Consider the following 24,281-nt stretch of genomic DNA (forward strand, 5'->3'; position numbering starts at 1 on the left):
AAAAGCAATACCTGCTTATGTATTAAATTTACAGAGAACTTTTTTTTTTTTTGAACGCAGATTCTAGAGATGTTGTTACACATATACAATTGCAGTTACAAAGAACAGAGGTTGTGTAAGTAACTCCTTGCACACATCACTGAAAAAGCCTGTAAGTTGTAATAAATCTTAAAACTTAGTCAGACAACTTTTAAAACGCCATAAATATGGCAAGTAGTGTTTCAGTCTTTCCATCACATTCTGGAATAAGGTTACAGAAAGCTGTGACTACCTCCCAGGGTAAGTCTACAGTGAACATGGGGTATTGTATTCAGTAAGTCCTCACACCTACTCTGCTCTCACAGGTGATTCGGTCAGAAAGTTTACAGCCACCTGCAATTAGACTTTACCGGTTCAAGAAAGGCATTAAAAGGCATTAAAAACCTATATCCATATGGAGCAGTTACCTTTACCTTTGTGTCTCTCTTTCATTTGTATTAATGCAGTAAGATGTGTATGCATTAATACATATGTGTCTGTATATGTGTATATATATGTGTGTGTATAAATGTATATGCATGTATACATGTCCTTGTGCACACACAAACTCAGGGCAAATCAGTGTTTGTTTCAGTTCTCTGCAACAGAGATGAAACAGTCCCCACATTTTTATTTGCCTGGTTAACATTTGTTGTCCTCTGGCCTCATAATTCTCCCTTTCTTCCTTCCATTTTCCCCTCTTCTTTTGACTCTTTCCTTTCAAAAAATAAATCCTCATTTCCTCTTCTAAAAATCCTATTTATTTTACAGACTTCAGCCCTGTCTTCTTCTCTTTGGTAGTTTTGGGCTACAAACAAGTGCTGAAGAAGTTATTTAATTTTTTCCTCTTGGAAAAAAAATCCATGTTGTTTTGGATAGGAGGGAAGAGTTGTATGTGCACCATGAGTGCGTGCATATCAACTGTGAGTACGTATGTTGCAGTTTGGCATCCTCCGCCTTATGAGGAGGAATTCTGGTGCTGATGGTTCATATTCGGGCCATTACATCTCATTCTTTGAACCCAGTCTTTGGGCTTTGCTATTTTCAAGCTGCTTTGCTTCCCATTCAGCCCTTCAGCAGACCTTCTTTCAAATCCTGGAGCCCCTCCCTGCAGAGGCAGGCAAGGCTAGCTTAGCATAGCCTGGATCTGCTCTCCAGCTATGATGTTCTCAGCATACAACACTGCTTGTTATTATCTGACTTCTTTCCTGTGGGACAAGGTGGTCCCTGAACAAGATGAATAATAAAAACTTAAGTGCCTTTGCAGAGGACACATCACTGTTAGTCAGCATTGTGTGGTTAAACAAATGTTCAAGGGAGCCAAAGGCAGACTAAACTTTAAAATGGCCTAGGTCCCAGAGATTAAAGCTGTATCGGCACCCTGCACCTCGTACAGAATGCAAAGAGGGAAAACATCAAAAACTAACAAGCTGCTAGTATAAATTACAGTCGTTTTTTCATAGCTGGGATTACTCAAAGCACAAGCAGTTTTCTGCAGCTTAACTTGTTGAAAATAGAAGAGAGATGATCAGTGTAAACTTTATTATGCCATCATATTCAGTACATTTATGTCTGTACTGACAACTTTTAAAAAAGGATTTTGATACTAGACTCCTAAGACAATAATAGCTGTGTTATTAATGTTGCCAGGAGCTGACAGAGAAATTCTGGTAAGCCTCTGAAGTGATACGTTTACACGTATTCATTCATATATATGTGAAGTATATTTTTTTTATCTCGGGAAATTTAAAAAGGCAACCAGACTTCCAAAAAAAAAATGACACTTCCATGCTTCAGGATATGCAAATGGCATCTTTCTGCTTTGAATTAAGAATCAGCCTTGTGTTGTGAATTATTTTTTTTTCCAGAACTGCCTCTCAGCTGGTAGCTGCTCTGACCTGAGAAATATTATAGTTAAAGAATTTGCAGTCATATGTCATTGGCGTATTCTGTGTTTGGCTTTTCCCTTTACTAATGCAAAGAGAGTCTCTTAGGCCAGAGCATCTCATTAACTATTGGATATATTTATTTATTAAAAATACAAGATCTGATTCACACCCAGAATGTACATATAACTCTGGAAAAGCAAGATGGTTCCTTTGAGACAAAGTTTTGTTTTGGCATTGACACAAAATCTTGTGGGAAATGGCAAATCCTTGTTTGTAGAGGAAAAAAAAAAAGCCAAGCTTTTGTTTCTGTTCTTTAGCACCCTGCAACAGAGGCCCGTCAGGGACTCAGCATATGCTGAGATTGCTGGGATCAGCTGTAGTGAGAATATGCCGTAACCTTGTGCTGAAGTGTCCTTCATGGTGCCATTTCTTACACAGTAAATCAAAACAGTCTGAGTTTTCCGTAGTTGTTTTTTATTTATTTATTATTTTTTTTTTTTCCCATTCCTCCCCAAAACTCTCTTATCTTAATGACGGGTTCTTGTCATTGAGCACAGCTCAGGCACACTCAGGCATCATATTTGTTATTGTCCTTCTTACTAATACTGATTTTTGCCTGTGATTCATTCCTACAGTGCTGTTGCAGAAAGAGACTTGGGATGGGAACCTTGCTTCTTGCCATCTATTCTGTTTGCAGCTGCCTAACCGTGACGAAATAATTAACGTTAAATCCACAGATTGTTACTCTTCCAAGGCTCATGCTTATTTCTCTTTAGATGAAAAGAAATACTGGCTGATATGAACTTCTGTCTATTATGTATTCTTATCAGCACCATCCCTTGTACAAGCACAGACAATGTGCATTTCATGACTTTGTATTTCAGCTTTATAGCCTTCTTTAGAAACTGATGCTTAGAGTTTATTAAATTATAGTTTATCATGGAAGATGGGTTTTGGAGGAGGATTTGGAGGGGTAAATTCAGAGGGATAATACTGCAGCTTTGTGTCCGGACTGAACAATAACAAGCACGTTCCTTCATAATTATTTTCCATTACCAGTTTCTTTCAAACCAAGGTAATTCAGTGCAGTCATTCAAAGAACTAGCCTGCCTTACAAGTAAAAAATCCAATCCCCACATACAGACTCAGAAAATTTAGATGAAATGTAGACTAATGTCAGTCTAACATAAAGTCATTTCATTCACCCTGAGTAATGGAGTAAAAATATCCTTCTGAGATTGTCTGGCTACAGCATAACTTGAATAGTAGAAGATCACAAAGCTGCCAAGTACAGTTATACTCCTTACATAAATAATATACTTGCAGTTTACACCAAAACTGGGTAAACAGAACAACATGAAAATTTAATTAGCACTCAAGATACTTAATGAATTTTGGGCATCTTCTTCAACCTTTGCACTACAGAGAGCCCATCCATGTGAAACACATCTGTGTTCCATGCCCATTATCAGAAACGTGGTTTGTTTATTTGTCACAGACACGGAGACCTGTGATTACGGCTGGCACAAGTTCCAAGGGCAGTGCTACAAATACTTTGCCCACCGGCGCACATGGGACACGGCTGAAAGGGAATGCCGTCTGCAGGGAGCCCACCTGACGAGCATCTTGTCCCATGAGGAGCAGATCTTTGTGAACCGTACGTACTGTTGTCATCTCTCTAAGCAAGCACAGGCACTAAGGATTCAGAGCTAGGATCATATTGGCTGTTGACTAAACTTTTACATCTCCATGTTAAAATATACTTTTAGAATGTAGAGATGCAAAGATGTACTTTGTTTTCTTGGTGTTCACTTTGGCTTTAAGTGCAAGATCCTTAATCTCTATTAAACTATGACTTGTTACATAGAAAATGTTTCATTTTGGGGGGAAGTGAACTAGTTTTATGTCCTATGCCAAAAAATATTTGCCTTTTTTTTTTTTTTTTGCTCTCTGTCCTTTTTTTTTTTTTCTTTCTTTCTGATTTGTGCCCAGATAGGAAACTCATCTGTTTTCTTTGGGGGGGATGCAGTCAGGAGATAATAGGCATATAGGTATAATTGTTTAAAACAGTTAGATAAGAATCTCCATTTTTATAGACATCCAAGTTAAAATAAAATGCTGAAAAATAGCCTGTAAATAGTTGTTTGCATAGGGAGTAGAAGAATCTTAAGAACAGGATGTCTGATTCATTCTGTGCAAATTCTTTTTCTTTTCTTTGATGAAATCTCTCCCATTTATGGGAAAGTTAAAAAAAAATCCTTCTGGTTCCTTTCCCATTAGATATTGGGCATGACTACCAGTGGATTGGCCTCAATGACAAGATGTTTGAGCGTGACTTCCGCTGGACTGATGGTAGCCCACTGGTAAGATGCCTTTGAAATGAAATCATCCACTCCTTTCTTTTTGTGGTGTCTTATCAATTTCCCACCAGAACTGAGGGAAGCTGCATGAAAACATGCAGTCACTAAATATGCATCCAAGTGAACAGCCAGGATACCGCCTTGTTTCAGGATAATTTCTATTTGTGATGTAGTTCTAAAATCTTAATTTTAGTTCTTATTATTTTATATGTGGGACCTCCTAATGTTTCTAAAGAGAAAAACTCAGAAAGTCTGAAACTATTACTTAAGGGTCACTGCTGCAACTGGTTTTGCTTTTCAGCTCTAAGATGATTCCTTACCTATATAGAGCAGAATGCATTTTTTCAGATGAAGATATGGCATATGAGCCCTTGCATTGGCTGGGTCTTTTTGAGTGCATGAAGAAGCCTTTCAGGTCTTTTGGGGGGCTGTTGTAGTCGGTGTGGCAGTTTGATGGCCAGGATGGAGAAGCAGTCATTCTTAGGTGGTTCAGGAGGCCTGCAACCAATAATCTGTCCATAAAGTTTTAAGTTGCTGTAGATACCTCCTGTTGCCTTAAAACAGCAGAAGGAGAGGGAAAACACTGTCTGTCCACATTTAGCAGCCTTAAAATCAGCAGAAGGAGAGGAAAAACACTCTCTGTCCACCTTTAGCAGACCTAAATCCAATAGCTGCTTGATACAGGAAATGATGACAGTCTTTCCAATTCAAAACAGGCACTTCTGTAGAAGGGACAGATGATTTATTGCTGTTTAACACCCACTGAATAGCACTATATATATAAAAAAGCAGTTATGCTTATTATTTTCCTCCCCAGTTGTGAATTCTTCTTAAAGGAGAAAGCATCTGGACTACAGGATACACATGTGCACGTGCTCACACATGCAGGTAGTGATCATTGCTGCATACTATGTGACTACAACTTCGGTAGAAAGACACCTGGATCAAAGCAGGCTTCACTTACTACATTTTTGTGTAAATAGCCATAGGTTTATAGTCCTTTAAAATAACTTATAAATGAGCCATTTCTTGGGAAATTACCATGTGTAGGAGGTGACAGAATGGGAAGAAAATGAAGGAAGATGAAAGTGTTTGTTGCCCAATTGAATGCTCCGTAGTTCTGTGGTGAAAACAACTTAATTCATGTTTGTACCCATTTGTGCTTGGAGCCACAGAGTCTTGCAGGATATAAGGAAGGAGTTTCTTTTCATCACTTTCTCTTGCCTCTCTTGTATTTTTGGGAGCACAAGATGGGTCATGGCCTTGAGCTTCACTCATTCTGGATTATTTCATTCTCTGTCTTTTACATGGCATCTCGCACCTCACTGTCTGAAACAGGCACTCTCTGAGGATGGTTTAACTTTGATGACACTATCCTCTAGTGGTGGTGATTCGTTACACCTCAGGTAATAAATAGAAATAATGAAAAAATCAACTGTAAGCATCAAATTTAGTTCCCTGATGGTGTCGTTAAATTCCAATGAATTTGAATACCATGTAGTTGAAAAATGTACATCATTTATGCATCTGCAGATGAAAAGCAGTTATGATAGTGTTAAATGTGTCAATGTAATTTACAATAATGAAAATAAGCATTATTTCATACATCCTCAGGTTCTAAAATAAATTTATGAGTAGAGAGACAGCTGTTGCACATATCAAAATCTCAACAGCCTTCTGGTGTTCTACATATCAGGGTGCATCAGCTTTTTTTGTCTTTGTTGCCCAGCTCCTCTCCAAGAGACTCTTGTCTATCTAGAATTCTATTCAACAATTCTGGTGTAGTAGGAAATTCATCAAGTGTGCTGAGGATCCCCCTGATATAAGAGATACTTTCAGTTGGAGATACTATCAATATCAGAAAAGTCACACCAACTTTCAGGTGGACAGTGCATATAAAAGTGATATACATTCATTCATCTTTATCTTGATAGTTTTCTGACAACAGCTTGGTTTAATCTGAAAATCATGCTTATATGATTTCATAAGTTTTTGGTTTAAAAAAAGGTTGTGATGCTCTGTAGATTTAAAAGAAAAAGCACATGAATAGCAGCAGCAGCAAGACACATCATGGATGAAATTATTGTCCCCATGCTGCAGCTGACCTAGTACTGCCCAGATTAAATAGCTGTGATAACCAGTGTTTACACGTAAAAGTTGTGACTTCTCTCTCACGTGAGGTTTTTTTTTTCCTGAACCGAATAAAAGGAGACACAAACCTAGAACTGGAATCAGAAATCCCTGAGCCACAGGCTTTACCATTGGACAATATGGGATAAGGTCTGGATTACTCTGGTACACATTTTCCATGGACATAAGAAGCCCACAACTCAAATAGTCAGTATGTTGAAAAGAACTCTTTTGCTAGGTGTTGGCATGTATTTTATTAGCAATTTCTGGAAAAGTGATCAGGCGACTTTTTTTTTTTTTTTTTTTTGCACCTGATAGGTATTTCAACCAATGAGTCTGATGGAAGAAAATCAGTCCTCTTTGTGGCATTTTCAGCTCAAAACCAAGCCAAGAGTTTTTCCAGAATTTTTAAACTGAAACTAAATGTCAGCCACCATTAAATATGATAGTCAAACAAAAACACCTGCATGAGTTCCTTAGTGAAAAACAACAAACATACATCCAAGTGCACTGCACATTGTTTCCAGTTACAGTGTGCTCCTGAATACACATATCCTCCTCAGCTATTTTTGTGGTCTTCATGGTCATATGCAGCAATGACATAAATCTTGTGCTGCCTCACTTCCATAGGCTCCCAAAATACAGTTGTTGTGTTGTTTTTTTTCTGCACAGCCTTCTTGTCTGTTCACATGAGATGAGTGTTAAAAAGCTGCAGTGATGGGGCTGGAGAAGGTGATAAATTCATCTTTGTCATTGGTCTAGTAATGTGAGAAGGGTTAGAATCTCAGATGCAGTTGTGGAAATTTCCCCTCCCTGACCAATCAATGGATATCAGTTTTGCCAATCAAATAAGCAAGGGCCTTTCAGTTTTCTGTGAGATCAGATCATGCCACTTCAGTGGGACAGGGGATTTGTTAAGGTTGTGTAGGGAGAATATGACGAAGACTTCTAAAGTGTGAGCATATAAAATTAGGGTTCTAACTGGGAAGCCTAAGCTAAACCTAGATTACCCTGGGCAGATTCACAGTTGTATTGAAAAAAGGGGCAATTATTTAGGTGCCTAATAGTGGACTGTCTATTGTCAGCCACTTTTGGTATCTTGACATTCTTGGTGATCCCCCATAGAAAATAGTGACTGTCAAAAAATTCAGCAGTCAAAAATGCCCATTTCTCCTTGTGTTTATTTTTCATAAATCAACCAGAATTTATGTGACTTGGAAAAATAATGCCAATAAACAAATTTTGGAAGAAATGGTCTAATTCTCAGAGTTACCCAAGGAAAATGTTCATTTCTTGAATAACAAAACAAGTACAACCAAATTGAGTGAGAAAGCAAGTAATAATGTTCAAAACACATTTTCTTTTTTATTTTTTGGTCCACATGACATTTTTCCATGCCTGTATTGTAGATTGACTATGTTTGAATATATGTTCAAAATTAAATGCTGAAAACATCAAAATGTTTTCTTTAACAAACTCTTAGGACAAGGAAAAATATCTTTATGAAGTAGCAACAGGCATGGTTTTAGTTCGAAGTATTGTGAGGTTCTGTTCCTGCAAACAGTGTGTAAAGAGACCTTTACATCTACCTCACTGAACTGTGTGATGCATAGTTATCTGTGTGCTTTTAGGGGATTTTGACAGGTTTTAGGTCTTAATAGTAAAGTAGTTCTCAAGGTAAACCTGCTCAGCAGTTTCCTGCTTTTCAGGCAAAATGTCATAACCTTGTGCAGCATATTGGGCTGTCTAGATAGTCTCAGCACTTCCTGCTAAGCTTTACTTTTTCATCATGCTGTACCCCCTGTATCCCAAACATGTACTGGTCTTGAAAACTGCAAAATAACATGATTAAAGTAGTTAGGTCATACCTTTGGTGCCCTAAAGTTCAGCTGGCAGTCCAGGTACTACTTTCACATAAACAGATTGCTTTCCATGTAACTGATATTTCATTATACAGATTTTTATGGGCCAGACATTATATTTGTCCTCCTTTTTATTTGTTGGATTGTCTGTTTATTGCAAATTCCCTTTAAAGACAAAGTGGGAGCTTCTTGGATATGGTCAGGGCAAAAGCTCTGGAGCTCCTTGGCTAAGTTTAGGGCACCTAGTCCAATATGTAAACCAAAATGAGATGTAATTTCACTAACACTGGAAAGTATTGCTGGCCACCTGTATGAATCCAATTTGTTCTGATTTGTTGTACTGTAGCTGTATGGCAGGAAGCACTTTTTCTCATCTACAATGTGTTCTTGCTTCTTTTGTTTTGGAAAAGAAAGAGCTTTCCGGCATTTCCGGTGGTTGGGAGAGGTGGATTTGTCTTCTGGAGCTGATGGGCCACATGAAAAACACTTAGGCAGTGTTTCCAGTGTTCCCATTTCCTATCAAGGGAAAAGAGCTGATTGCTCTTTCATGAGTGCAACACAAAAAGAGAATGCTCTTTCATGAAACGGAGACCCAGGCTTGTGGTGCAAGTTCACCTCTCACTGTGGTGAGAAGTATAAGTTAGTGGCTACTGCCACATGCCTGGACCTGTAGCATCAGCCACACATGAGATCATGTGGGCTAGAGGCAGGGGATTTGTAGCCTGCAAATTTTGGCTCATCTGCCTAGACCCTAATTTCCAGATGGTTAATCTCAAAGACAAAGGCACTGAAGTGAGCTCAGAGTGCTCACAGCACCCCAGCACTCCTAGAGCTTCGTTTTTCATTGCATCCTCAAAATCACGCAAATATCTGCTCAACACATTTGAGGTATATGCATTTCATTGCACTGACAGATGGAAGAGGCAGAAAGAAATAATGCAACATTTTTAAAAGCACATTTTTTTGATCTGCTTTCCTTCTATTACAGTGTGGTTGCGGGGCTGTCCCACTGATACTTAGTATGGGAAAGTCTTAGTTTTCCTCTGCTTGATATTTTACAAGCGAATCAAACCAGCTACAAATAAGAGCTTGTTTACAAATAATAATAACAATAACAATAATAATAGTAATAACAATAATAATAATAAAAAAATACAGAATCAAAATTATTCTTGCACTTTTCTGTAGATTTTTCTCCTGAATTTCTGGGATAGTGAATAACTCTTTTACAATGGTTCATAGACAATCTTCATTTCACTTATGTTATAAAATTCTTGAAAAAATAAAGGCAAATAAGTTTGGTAAAATCACAGTGGTACAGGAGAAAAAGACAAAGCCCAAATAGTAATACAACTATATAAAAAGAAAGATTTGTCCATGCCTACTTGGGTCTTTGTATATCTTAAATTTGATGTAATACAAACTACAAAATAACAAAATTTACACTGTCATTGGAGACGTTTAATAATTGGCTTGATCAAAGACAGTGTGAATACAATGTGACATTTGAAGGTATCTTAGGGAAATTGAATTTAAATAATTCACTTAGCTCTGTGAATAGTAACTTTTACAGCTGTAAAGCACACCCATCCAAATAGAAGAAATCTGGTGTTGCTTTTGGCAGCTTCTCCATTGTGTTTGGGCTGCTGGCGTTTCTCTGTTAAGGGCCCTTGTGAGTAGGCACAGCTGTAAAGGAGTCCTTTGGAGCTATTCATGTTATGGATTAAGCGCATATAGCTACTTGGGGTTGTGCCTTGGGCCTCTGTCTCACAAGGGGAGTTATTCATATCCTTCGGAAAATGCTGTTGATAATTAGTGCTTTGTAGGGCAGTGAGCTCACTCCCATTACATAAGATTAGTGCCGTAATAAGGAGCTGGCTAGTGTCTGTGGCCAGATTGTCACTGGGAGAGTGCTGCCAGCTAGGAGAGTAATGGGCCATATTGCCACTTTTAAAACTGTCCAGAGACTCCACGTTAGTTTTTCTTCCCTTCAGCACAGCAGCATTACGCCGTGTGTTCGCAGTGCTGGCCCTCAGGTTGTCAGTTCTAGGTAGCGGCATAAAAACCAAAGCAAAACCAAACCCAAGTTTAATTCTGGAGAAAACAAAGCCCTCTCTTTTCCTCCCTTTATTGGTCAGTGAATCAGAATGGTCTGACCTGAGCAAATCTGTAACTGCACCCCTCGCAGAAAGAGTAACGATATTGAACACAAAGCCCTTCAAAAGGCATGGGGTTTTGTAGGGAGGTAGCCTACCTCCGAGGGTTAAATAAAGCAAACAAACTAAAAAGTACTGTAGTCAGCTGCAAACAAAAAGCTCATTGTGCCAATGTCCCACAGGATCCCTGCAGAAGGAGATTTTAAATCTACCAAATGTTTTGATTTTGTGCTGCAGTCAGTCATTAGAGACTCTTTTTAAGATGCTCATTTGACCTGCATTTAACTGGGGGAGAACTATATAATGTTATTAATGACAGGTATGTTTTTAGTTCAGACTGTTGTAGGCTGAAGGAAGGGCCTCTTGGACAAAGCGTTTTTTTATCTTACTTTTACCAAGGGGGCCAGCAGTTTCTTCAGAGCCTCATTACAACTGGCCCTGGGCTAAAGCTCTTGGACAGCTTCAAGCCTGCAATAACTGTTGAAATAAATGACAAAGCGGAGGATTTTCTTTTTTCAGTGACTCTCCTGGAAGTTGTGCACAAAAGGAGTAAGTCACACCCTACACAATTTGCATCACATTGATAATATATAATTAAGCTGGTGTGACTCCCAGAAAACATGTATTATGCCATTTAACACCCCACCACACTTTTCTTCCACGGTAAGACACCTGCCCATTAGCAAGAGAATTTCACCAGCTCCCCGTGCCACTCCTTGTTCATTCTCCATACTAAGGGAACTTCTGGAAGACTAAAACATACAATATACCCAGAAAATTAAACTCTAGAGTGTGTGAACCATGATAAAAAAAAAAAGTCACTACCCTAAGAGGAGTTGGTGCAGAGCAGATCAAGCAGGTCAAAGTTATCGGGGTGCTGTCCATTGGCTTCAGTTAGCTTTTAAGGAGTTAATAAGAGAAAGATCTTTTCTGAAGAATTGTGATTTTAGAGCTACTTAGTTAGCTTCTGGGCTCAGTAGTGAGTAGACACTGCCATCTAGTGGGAGCTTCATGCCATGCCTGCCAGCTTGTGCTTTTCGTGGAAAACTTGTTACATTGGGGTACTGTTTAAAAAAAAAGTCAAAAAGCCAGTCATCTCCTCCATAACAACCCCCCCCGCCCCCCCAAAAAAAAAGAAAAAGGTTGATTTTTTTTTTTTTTTATTACTGCTACATCAGCTGGTGATTTTTACCTATTTCATTTCTAGTTCAAAGCTCCTTCTTTCTCCCTGTGTGACTCTGCAAAGGGGAGCCAATTTTGGGTGCCTGCCTGATCCAAATCCTGCCTCTTTCCCAAATCCCGTGAACAAAAAGCCCAGATTAGGGGCTTGAAGGAATTCATTCTACTGTGATCTCTGAATTAAGAATATTGGGATTGTGGCACGTGATATTTTTTGTACCCATAGGCAAGTTTAGACATAGCAGTTGTCTTCCAATTGACTCAAACTTCTCCCAGCAAAGATTTGCCAACACATTTAGCTTTTATTTTAGCATGAGCCTGAAGTATGCATGGGATCTACCCTATAGAGTTTTGGGTACCACCCATGTCTTTAATGCAAGGCATGTGCTTAAGCACTCACTGACTGGAATTTTTAATCTCACAAATACTTTTGGTGAGTTCTGCCAAACTACTCCCATTCATAAAATTAAACAGAAGATCTTTTGCAGATATTTGGGGTGAAATTAAGTGAGACAGAGCCTATGCTGTAAGGTAGTTTCTTGTCTTTCTCAATATGTAAATGTATTTAAATACTAGGTGAAGTTAATGTAAGTATTTTATTCATTGCCAAATCTTCTCAGCAATCTGTTTGATTTTATTTCTACCAAAAGGAAATACAATCCCTTTCAAACTTCCCATGATTGTCTCAAGTAACAGTTTCAGTGCTGTCTAACAAAATAAGCCACAAACATTCTGAGCTGATCCTTATTCTCACTGTACCCTTGTGCTGATCTATCTTGTGGTAGTTCAGCCAAACTAAAACCATGGGCAACAGCCAGTTATTACATCTCGAAAAGCAAGATGTAGTTTTTAGTTAAGCAATCAAACTATAAGAGAACCTCCCCAGTGATGGACTTGTTCACTAGACTGTCCTGATAAAGATTTGTTTTTTAAGAATATGCATGCTATTGTGAAAAAAAAAAAAAAAAAATGTATTCCTGTTCCATAGCAAAATTATGGGAAAAAATGAGGATAGCAGCCAATACATTTTGCAGTGGTGGCTTACACTAATTTAGTGATAAAATATGAGACAGAAACTAGTGCTTCACTTTAAGATGACATGGCACAGAGAGCATCCTGTCAGCTGAGTCCCTGCATCTTTATTTGTGTGTTATTTTTTTTTTGTTCTTGAGTTTTTTTTTTTTTTTTTTTTTTTTTTTATTTGCTACATTAATCTTGAATTTAGAAGCAATCAGATGGGGAAGCAGGCAGAAATAAATAGAATACAAATCATATTGGAAATTATAAGTGCCAAAAAGTGCCAAGGCAGTTTTATACTTTAAACTCATTTCGACATGCTGAAAACATGCTTTATTTTCCCTGCTGGAAAGGCATTAACCCTACAAATCTAAATAGGAGATGTATTCCAAGTAAACTGTTTCCTAGCTTTAGTTTTGTAGAAAAGATTATTAGCCTTTGCACAATAACGAGGTCAAGCAGTAACATTTTGTTTGCATCAGTAGCTGTTCTCGGTTAAACATGGTGTTTGTTGGCTATTCTGGAATGCCAAGCCCATACTATTGATTTCAGCCACTTGGTGTGCCCTTTGGAGATAAAGGACTGATGAAATATCTAAGTGCATGTCGCAAAGCTGAGATACTGCCCACTCCTAGATTCACCTTGGCAGGGCAAACATCTGAAAGAGCTGAATGGATTACACATTAAAAAGGAAATGAGTCCCTCAAGTAAGGCTGGTTATCTGAAAATTTAAATAACAAATCTCCCACAAGGTAGGATCTTGTTTGTGACAGGAAGGCTCTGCTCATTCAGTTTAATTACCAGCCATCTGAATGACAAAAATAGTGACCAGCTAATAAAATCAGCCACTTTACAGCTCTTGCTGTAATTCTGGCTTTCTTGGATTTAATTTGTGGACTGTCATTCTGCCACCTAACTGGCAGATTAAGGCTGTGATTTAATTCAGTCCCATATAAGGGGAAAAAAAAAAAAAAGAAAAAAAAAAAGTGGAACTTTTATTATAAAAGCATCTTTGTGGACTTTTGTAACCATCAGATCCAAGGTCCTCCCATGAAGCAAGAAAATACATAGCCGCTGTTCCCCAGGCTGGGAATCAGTCAGCCAGGTGCGTTGTCTGCTGCCACTTGGGAAGCCTGAGGAGTTGGTCCCCTGCCTCAGCTGTGGCTCCAGCCCATGGACCTTCTGCCCTCTTTCTACGGGAAAGTTTTCAGTACTCTTCAGCAGAGGAAGCTAGAACAACTAAGTCCAATGTGTTAGCGTGGGCTTCAGTTTCACCAAAAGACTGTACAAGAAAGATTTCCTAAAAGGCAAAAGAGTACAGTGGGAGCTCCTGTCTTTGGCATGAAATGATGGCAAGACACAACAGTGTGTGGTTCCCAAAGGACCAAATGAATGTACAGATATCAAAATCTTGTTGCCAAGGCCATTTCCTGCAGCTACCTGATCACACCAAAACACAGATTTTTTTGATAACGTGAAGCAAGTGTCCTGCCTTTATGGATGCTGAGGGCTTTGCCAAGAGCCTGGTGCAGCAGTGTCGGCGTCCTGCAGCCTCCCCAGCAAGACATGCTTCACAGCTGGAGGAAAAGGGCTAGACCTTCTATGAAGCTCACTATAAGCTTACATGTCCTATAGTCTGGAAGTGCTTTTCATTTTAATCTGGGGGAGAACTTCACACATGTCATGGTAATGTCCCACAGAACATCACTTTAGCATTAGCCAGGGCAGTAAAAATGTTTAGGTCCCTCCCTTGGATCACCCAATATAAGTGTTTCTGCTGAGTACCTTTCTTCCTTTCGTGGTCTTTCTTCCATGTATGAACTTAGCATTTGAATCTCTTTAGGTTTTCAGGACCCTAAATCATACCTTATGAATGATACAGCTAAAGCTAGTGGTAAGGGTGTTGATTGAAGCATGACTGTTGGCAAAAGGATGCCTTGGACTTTATCAATTCAAACACAGCGCTGCTTAGCGTGGCTTCGCTGGTGTGCTAAGACAGCAGCAGTTTCTCTGAAGATAGAAGGTAGTAGCAGGGTGGCTGGAACGATGCCAGTGAGCTTTGGCTCCTCTGTGAACATGGCTGATCTGTTTTGGACATGATCTTAAAAAATGAACAAACCCAAATGGTACACGTTGCCAAGGAATGAAATTAATTTTTTTATTATTATTATTATTTTTGGGGGTACAATATAACTGTTCTAAAAGACAGTAATTGCATTGAAATACAAGGAACTTAAATGACGTAACCACTTAAAGAATGGCATCTTATTTAGATTATTTTGAGCGGTGTTTTCCAACAGGAGATTTATGAATTGAATGTTTAAGATACTTCTTTTTGCAAGGGGAGGGGAGTCTGTACACCTCACAGGCTTTGTATGAGAGATTGTAAGGAATTATCTCTGAAAACAAACAGTACAGTGCAGTATGTAACATGGGATTTGGTTCTTTCCCATTACTTTTCTGCTGATGTAGTTTTACTGGACATAGTGCAGTCACCCCTGGTTTACAGTAGTTTAAGTGGAAAACAGAGTCAAGCTCATGGTCATGCAAAAATGTCGTCTGTAAGAAGAAAGCAAAATATTAGTTTATTTTTGTAGCAACTTATTCCACTCAAACTGTGAGTATCATTATTATGTTATCGGGGCTAAATAAGGAACTGAAAAACTACAGAAGAGCTGGGTGGGGACCTAAGAAAGCAATTCAGCAGTCTGGAACTTCCTCTGCTAAGCAATTCTGGCTCTGAAACCAAGTGAAATCAGAGGTATTTAGCCAAAACAAACTCATGCAATGATGATATCAGATATGAGGTAACAGCATGTCATACTGGAGGATATCACACTTTCTTGAGTAAACCACACAGCTCAGATATAATCCCTTACCGTTACGCTGCAGCCCTGCCAACAAAGCAGACAAATTTTGGGCCTATTATGGCAAGGCGAGCACGAATATATGGAGTCTGTGTGGTTCGGGTGGGAGCTGGCAAGCTGCTGAGCACCTTCAGCTCGCACGCCCCCAGCTGCCACGAAGCGTCCCGGTTCCCACACACTGACCCCTGCAGAAGCTTACAGCTCTCTGCAGCAGCAGTTCCACAAGACAGAGCCAAAAGGTTTGTTCAGGTCTTTCCTTTGCTGTCAGGGCATCACTGATCAAACTTTTCTACCATTAACCTGGCTGTTTTCACAGCTTTTTCCTTGTGTCCATATGTCTTGGCATATTCTTGAAGGATTCTACCTTTCAGTAGGGCTGGTGGTGAGTCGTGAGGGGTGAAGGTGAGGGGTGACCGTGTCCTCCTGCAAGTAGAGGAGATGGGATGAGTACATGGGGCCATAACACGGGTAAGCCTAAGCGTTTGGTGTGTGCATGCACCCTGCCTTAGCCAGCAGTAGGCATCTCACATGGCCTCGGCACATTCCCAGACCAGCTCAGCTGTGCCAAGTCACTAGACGTGAGGTGAGGCAGCACTTCCAACATATCCTTTTGCAAAAGGGAGCACTCTAAATTACAGTAATACACACTGCGCATGGACACATCCCTTACCTCCCATTGTCCTTCTCACCGGCCCAGGAGATATCAGGAGGTATAAGCAGAACTTTCTTTAGTTAGTTTTGTTGGTTATTTTTTTGTACCAGGTGTTGCAGGAGGTCCACTCACAACAGATCCCATTTGACTCGTGTACGGTATTTTACTACCATGCTTACAAAAACTCATACTCTTCATTTCTCAGCTGATGTGAGTTGCTGAATTCTGGACCTCAGTAAAGAAGTTAGCATGTGTTGCAGTTTAGGACTATGAGAGATGCTAAAGCATAGAGATGAAGTTAAGCTGGTCCCACATAAGTAGGAAGATGTTTTATGAATTGCTAGAGGTAACAGATTCAGTGCAGAACAAATTTATTTACATCATGATTGTTAAATTGCTTGGATAATTGAAACCTGTGATGGACATATAACAGAAAAAGTTTACGTATTTAACTCTTTTTTTTTTTCATAGCTTAATTCCTTTTAAGGTAAATACTACTTGCATAGAGTATGTAAACTGTATTTCTAAAATGTTTTTGCACAGGCAATGAATAGTGGTTATTTCATAAAGCTAAGAAAATAGAAAGCTAAACTTTTATGACATTTATGTGGGCCAACTCTAGACAGAAAATGTAAGCACTGAGGGGAATATAAGCATTGTAGGAACTCTGTCATTTTGACCATACAAGGGACTATCTACCCAGTTAAAGTCTGGCATTTATGTGAATTCCTGTTCTTTTAGATATCTATTTTTAACCGCCATTAAGATCGTCCTGGAGTGACACAACAGAAATCTCAAAGAAAATTGCTAAGAATAGTTTCCCATATTTCCTCTAGCTTTTCTTTGCATAACATTAAGGAAATCTCAAATTACTGTGCTTCAGTTGGGATCAAGATGAAACAAGAAGTGGAGTAAACAGTATCTCACCTCTGCTAACTTCAAGGACAGTAAGACATATGTCCCCTATCAAAGATGTTGAATAGATTTTCTATCTGTATGACAATCCCTTTGTTTCTATTTTTCCTGCTGGTTGGAAAAAAAAAAAAAAAAAAAAAGTGACCCAACAAAGACATTATGCAATGATGAACTTAGCCATGCCTGAAAGAGTGCATTCTACAGTGAAGTAAGTGTGGGTTTAGCTCATCCATCAAGCCATGCACAGCCTGCCAGCAGCTAGCATCGTGCAGCTCTTGGTAGGGACATACCTTTAGGTAGGTGCTGAGCTGGAAGCTGCAGAGCTGTGTAGCTAAATAAGCGCAAACCTGCATATTGACAGCTTCGATCCCAAAAAGCAGAGTCTGCCCAAATCAACATGTCAATTGTGTGTTCCAGGTGCAGTGCTAGGAAAAAAAAAAAAAAAAGTTTTTTTTTTTTTTTAAATGCTAAAGATATTTTTCAGCCATTTGAAACTTGTTGTTGTTACATACTGACAATCAGATTTTCACTTCTAAAACTACTGTGCCAGTTTCCATTTTCACTCATATGTATGTGATCCAGATGTCTGTGGTAGTAATTTCTCTGCAGAGGGCAGAATTTGGATCATCATTTCTCAAGCTGCTCTATACTCTCAGTCTGCCACCTAAGCCTTTTTAATGGCAATATCAATCTGCAGTGGCCTGCGGCCACTTTCTGACACCTTTACTTATTTTACACTGAATTCTGAAAGTCATCCCATTGCATGGCTTTATTAAATGAAGTCAAAGAATAAATAATTTGAATCTGAGAAGCCATCCTGTGGTTTGTCATTTAGTAGACATGGACTAGTAGGGGTAGTAGCTTATTTACTGCATTTCCTGGCTTTGCACTTTCAGCCTATGTAAGGTAGAGTGTGACCCAACACATTTTGGTTGAGATTGTCCTTGAACTGAATTGTGTCAATTTGTTTTACTCACCTGATATCAGTCTACAGTAAGTAAAATGTTGGATCAAAATACTTTTTGTCTGTTAATAGAGTGGGAAGATATTGTATATCTAGCTTTGTTTAGTTTGTGCTTAACTGCCTGAACCAAACAATTGAGGTTGCTCATCATCAAAGGTAATATTGTGTATTCTTCTGTAAAATGGAATGTAAATATATTCCAACACTGGGAATAATGGGTGTGCTTCTCTTTTCTGCAGCAATATGAGAACTGGCGACCAAACCAGCCAGACAGTTTCTTTTCTGCTGGAGAAGACTGTGTTGTTATAATATGGCACGAGAATGGGCAGTGGAATGATGTTCCATGCAATTATCACCTGACTTATACCTGCAAGAAAGGAACAGGTACAAACTTTACAGTAACTATATCATAATTCCAGTTTTATAAACATAAAGGGACAAATTCTAAGTGGTTTCTGGTGACCAATACAGTGAGCCTAGAACTGAGTTAGTCCCACAAAATTCTCCTTCTTCTCTATCCACATATTAAACTCTTCCTAATCTGCTCTTGAGTTAAGGTCAAAATGGTACACAATAGAAATTCCTAGTTGAAACCAGACAGGTTTCCTATTTGCAGATCTCAACAAAAGAGGCATTTATGTACCTGGCAGGCCTGCTTTACCTGCGTGCCACTGTGAACGATGTGGGTAGCAGTGACAGAATGCAAAGAATGGCACAAAGCTGCACCAGGGGAGATTCAGACTGAAGGAATCTGAAAGGCACATTGGGCTTTTACACTGTTAGAGCTGATGCTTACATACAATCAAAGAATGGCTTGGGTTGGAAGGGAACTTAAAGACCATCTGGTTCCAACCCCCCTGCCATGGGCAGGGACACCTCCCACCAGACCAGGTTGCCCAAGGCCCCGTCCAGCCTGGTCTTGAACACCTCCAGGTATGGGGCATCCACAGCTTTTCTGGGCAGCCTGTGCCAGGGACTCACCACCCTCTGAGTGAAGAATTTCTTATTAATAGCTAATCTAAACCTACTCTCTTTTAGTTAAAACCATTACTCCTTGTCTTATCACTACACCCCCTGACACAAAGTGCCTCCCCAGCTTTTCTGCAGCCCCCTTTAGGCACTGGCAGGTCGCTGTAAGGTCTCCCCGGAGCCTTCTCTTCTCCAGGCTGGACAACCCCAACTCCCTCTGCCTGTCTTCACAAAGAGAGGTGCTCCAGCCCCTTGCTCATCCTCATGGCCCTCCTCTGGACCCACTCTAACAGGCCCCTGTCCTCCTTGTGCTGGGGTCCCAGAGCGGGGTCTCACAGAGCAGAGCAGAGGGGGATAATCCCCTCCCTGCTGGCCCCGCTGCTGTTGGTGCAGCCCAGGGTACGGTTGGCTTTCTAGGCTGCAAGCACACATTGCTGGCTTGTGTCGAGCTTCTCATCAACAAACATTCCCAGGTTCTTCTTCTCAGGGCTGGTCCAATTCATTTTCTGCCCAGCCTGTATTTGGGCTTGGGATTGCCCTGACCCAGATGCAGGACCTTGCACTTGGCCTTGTTGAACTCCATGAGGTTTGCACAGGCCCACCTCTCAGGCCTGCCCAGGTCCCTCTGGATGGCATCCCTTCCCTCCAGTGTGTCGGCCACACCACACAGCTCGGTGTCACCAGCAAACTTGCTGAGGATGCACTCGGTCCCACTGCCCATGTCACTGACAAAGATGTCAAACAGTGCCGGTCCCAACACCGATCCCTGAGGATCACCACTCTTTCCTGATCTCCACATGGATATTGAGCTGTCGACCACAATTCTTTGAGTGCAACCTTCCAGCCAGTTCCTTACCCAGTGAGTGCTCCACACATCAAATCCATGTCTCTCCAATTTAGGGACAAGGATATCATGGGGGCAGTGTCAGATGCTTTGCACGTGTTCAGGTAGATGGTGTCGGTTGCTCTTCCCCTATCCTTCATTGCTGTAACCCCATCATAGAAGGCCACCAGATTTGTGAGGCACAATTTGACCTTAGTGAAGCCATGCTGGCTGTCACCAATCACTTCGTTATTTTCCATGTGCCTTAGACCATGCTAAGGAGGATCTTCCAGGAGGGTCTGCTCCATGATGTTGCTGGGCACAGAGGTGAGACTGACCTGTATTTCCCCGGGTCAATGAAACCTGAAACATGAGAGTTGCCAGGAGCTGTATATTAACACCTTAGTTGTTCTTTGCCTCTTTAGACTGGGAAAGTAAAGAAGAAACCAAAATCTCTTGTGCACTCCACTGTTGCCCGATTACCATTTACAGCATTTTGATAACATGTTCTTTGTGTGTTGAAGGGTGCATGAGTTTTAAGTGCTTTTAAAAAGTCTGCTGTTGAGGAAGACCTGAGAAGTTTTGAGAATGAGATATTTTTTATTAAATGCTTGTAATAACTTCACTGCTTTTCAGGTTTTGCAGCTTTCCAGTGAAAATCTTTTCTTTGTGTGAGTATGAAGACTTTTTTGGTTCAAATTTACATCAGAAATTTAAACCAAAAAGGAAATATTAACCACATGATTTGCAGTTTTACCATTTCCATCATTATTGTATTTGATGTACAATACCAGAGAACTACAGAAAAGAGTGATCTCCCTGTCCTTATTTGGACATGTCTCCTGGGATTTTTGCTGAAATCTCTTGACATGTCCCCATAGGCAGAATTTACTGCAGAAGGGCATTTACAAACTGATGTTTGGGGTTTTGTCTTCCTTTAAGTTGCCTGTGGTCAGCCTCCTGTTGTGGAAAATGCAAAGACTTTTGGGAAGATGAAACCTCGTTATGAGATCAACTCACTTATTAGATATCACTGCAAAGACGGCTTCATCCAGCGTCATATTCCAACCATCCGGTGCCAAGGGAATGGAAGATGGGATATGCCTAAAATTACATGCATGAATCGTAAGTTCTCTGAAAAGGAATCAGTGCTGTCTCAGAAACAATAGACTTATTAATGTAAAGATGATCATCCATAATGATAAGTAATGAAAAGAAATGAGTATATTTTTTAAGAGAAGTGCAAACCGTGTATTATAGATCATGACAGCAGTGCAGCTTACGCTATCTGTAGAAAAATCACTGGCATTCTAAAACTAATGGAAATGTTCCTTTTCTGTTTTTACAAAAGCCATTAAGACTCTTTTCAATTAAGCAGCAACATTCTTACAAAGTCTGTGAATTGATAGGTTCCTAATGGTGCTAACAATTCCTTCTGCAGATGTGGTCTAACTATTTTCAAGAGATGCTTCTCCTGTCTGTAACATGGCCTTAGTACCAGTTAATCATTTGTTAACTCCCTAATTAATCAAGAATAATAGAAACTTAATGTGAAGTGCAGCCAGTCCATTCATGCTGAAATCATTTCAAATTAATTTTCTTTTTTTCTTCTCCCTCCTTTTCATTACAGCGTCCACATACCAAAGGACTTATTCTAAGAAATACTACTATAAACATTCTTCATCAGGAAAGGGAACATCATTAAATTCGTCAAAACACTACCATCGCTGGATCAGGACATGGCAGGACTCAAGGCGCTGAGTGCTAAATGGTGAATGGGGATTTCCACCATTTCAGCCAAAGTTCTAACTTTCTGTGCCTTTTCTATCACTTATAGGAGTATTATCAAATTGTTTTGAAACTATGGACTCCGGTATTCACAATGCATTTTGCAAAAATATTGTGTTTATCAGAAAACAAAAAAAAATAAAAAATAAAAATTATATAGAGGAGAAGTGCTTATGGGGATAAAAAGAAACCATTTCCAGCCTATAATGATTATTAGTTTTCTATATGCCATCAGTGTGGACCATTTTATGACATATACCAGCCTTCTGCAATATTTAAACAGCTCAATTTTAGCACCAATGAAAATGTAAATAAGATGATTTTAATGTTGTTTAATTGTGTGTTGTTTTAAAAATCCTGTATATAAAATGAAAAGTCACACTAAGTTCAGGCATATTTATGGTTAGAACGGCCTCAGAGGTCTTCAGTCATTTGTGACATTGTTTTTATGTTGTTTACCTAGGCTGGAAATGGTTGAAATAACTTCACTGACTGAAATTTGCTATTACAAGGTGAAGATAAACACACAAGTGACATGACTTTTTTTTTAATGCAAACTGTGCCAGTTACCATCCAAGGTACAGTGCGTGTCCATGTGACGCAAAATTTAGAGCACATAAAGTGGGGATATCGCATGAACTAGGGACTGCAATGTGGAACTTTTTTTCTGCTCTCCATTCTAGCCTCATCATTTGTGAGAAAGGACTGCATGGAGGACTTGTATATGACAAGGAAGGCCTGTAAAAATCCAAGTGCTAATACATTAACTTTATCAACCAGGGCCACCTTTTCTGAAAGAAAGAAAAAATAGAAAAAATAAAAAAATAAAAAAATGACTTTCACAACATTAACCACAAGGTCTATATTACAGGTCTCTGCATTCTAAAATGGAGATAGACCTAGTGTTTGGGGGATCTTTTTTGTAAAAAACAAACAAAAATCAAAAAAGTAAATAATTTTGTATATATAACCATTTTTTAATCTTTTTATAAAGTAATGAATGTTTGTGTATGAATGCTGCAGCTGTGAAGCGTACATAAATAAATGAAGTAAGCCATACTGATTTAATTTATTGGATGTTATTTTACCCATGCAAAGAAGATTAAAAGAGCTCGCCAGTGCCGTATTAGCCCCTGAGCTCCAGTTTTGGAACCATCTTTTGCTATTTTCCCAGAGAACAAAATTCCTGCTAAACAGGATCATTTGTTTGTGGTTAGATGGGTGAGAACTGTGTGACTTATGGAAGAATCAGGATCTTGGCTTTCTAGGAAGAAGTGTGTGCACAAAGAGATTATAGGTTGTAGTTGGTGCAGTGTGTGCGTAGGAGTTTTCTATTACAATTTCTTACCCTGGTCAGCGTGACAGCTGACCTGGATGTGTACAGTAAGTGTAGAAGGTAATGTTTGGAAGGACCTCTCCACATAAAGGACTGTGTCTGGTTGTTTCTGCAAAGTTCCCTGCACGTCTTTGGGCACAGGAAAAAAAAAAAAAAAAAAGGATAAAGTAAGTTCCTTAGGATACATACATACAACTTTCAAAATAACACTGCAAATACAAACAGAGTTGGGAGGCTTATGCCTTTGTGTTAGCGTGGGGATATGATGCAAAAAGTTGAAAAGGAAAGGAGGAGAATTGAAAACCCAGCCAACATGTACAAGTTTGTCCCAGGCAGAGCTGCCCATGAGGCGACCTTGCCATGGCTTATTGGGAACAGTGATTACAGTCCCAGGCAACATCTCTTAAAAAATTGCAGCGACTGCTCCACCATGGATACCCAGTCATTGTGCGTTCAACATGGCAATGTGTCACTGCGTTGGCTGGTTCATTCCCCACCCCTGCCCCCAAACAATGCACATAATACTTTTCTCTATTTATATTATCTTGTATAGTGTATAATGTGAATGTCTGTTTTTTTTGTGAATGAAAGTCTAAAATCTTTGTAACTTTTATATCTGCTTCTGTTTCACCAAAGAAACAAGGTTTTGCTATACTGTGACTTGTCTTGTTATTGCATGTCTTCCTGTTTAAATCTATGCAATGTGATTTTTTTCATATGAATACGATTAGACTGTCAGGTACTTCACAGTTATCATGGGCTTAGTCAATTGCCCACTGGAGTCAAAGCGAGTCAGTTGGCTGAACTTTAGTAGGTGCTGGATTTGACTTTATATGAGCAACTGTAGGAGATTTGGAGTAATATTTTAAGATATACAGTACATGTGTTGAAGTTGAATATAGCTTGTATAAGTCAAAGCTCTGCTCATAAGTATACAGTATTCTGCACATCACTTCCTTGTACTGGAAGCGTACAGAACAGAAAATATATTTTAACACTTTGCAAACTTTCTCACCATATGTATAAAAAACCCTGCATAGATTTGTTGTTTTCTTGTCTTCTTGTTGGATTTAAACAATGTTGTAAGGCATTCAGATAACATTGTGATTGTAGTTTAAGTAGGTTAGGTGCAGTGCTTATACTGATTTTTTTTCACCTCCTTCTATTATGCATAATAAAATAGGACTGACAACATTCCATATTAAAAAAAAAAAAAAAAAAAAACAACAACAACAACAAAAAAAACCTGTTACCCATGTTTGTTTATTTAGACAGAGAATGGAGCTTTGTTCAGCTCTGGAGGCTCTTTTTAACCCTGACCTAAACCCCAAGTGGTGCAGTGCTAGCATGCAGCTG

General features: G+C 39.4%; 1 protein-coding gene across 4 annotated transcripts in view; it reads left to right on the forward strand.

The window, feature by feature from the left end:
• Positions 1-23,575, forward strand: part of VCAN (versican) — a 113,040-nt gene extending 89,465 nt beyond the window's left edge. For all 4 annotated transcript variants that reach the window (XM_040542050.1, XM_040542045.1, XM_040542049.1 and 1 more), the window contains 5 exons: positions 3,406-3,564; positions 4,188-4,270; positions 18,249-18,393; positions 20,744-20,926; positions 21,432-23,575. In XM_040542050.1, the coding sequence (XP_040397984.1) occupies positions 3,406-3,564; positions 4,188-4,270; positions 18,249-18,393; positions 20,744-20,926; positions 21,432-21,562 (701 nt within the window). In that variant the 3' untranslated portion in view covers positions 21,563-23,575. The remainder of the gene's footprint in view (positions 1-3,405; positions 3,565-4,187; positions 4,271-18,248; positions 18,394-20,743; positions 20,927-21,431) is intronic.
• Positions 23,576-24,281: the final 706 nt, after the last annotated feature.

The sequence above is a fragment of the Cygnus olor genome, chromosome Z, assembly GCF_009769625.2.
Source record: "Cygnus olor isolate bCygOlo1 chromosome Z, bCygOlo1.pri.v2, whole genome shotgun sequence".
NCBI lineage: Eukaryota > Metazoa > Chordata > Aves > Anseriformes > Anatidae > Cygnus > Cygnus olor.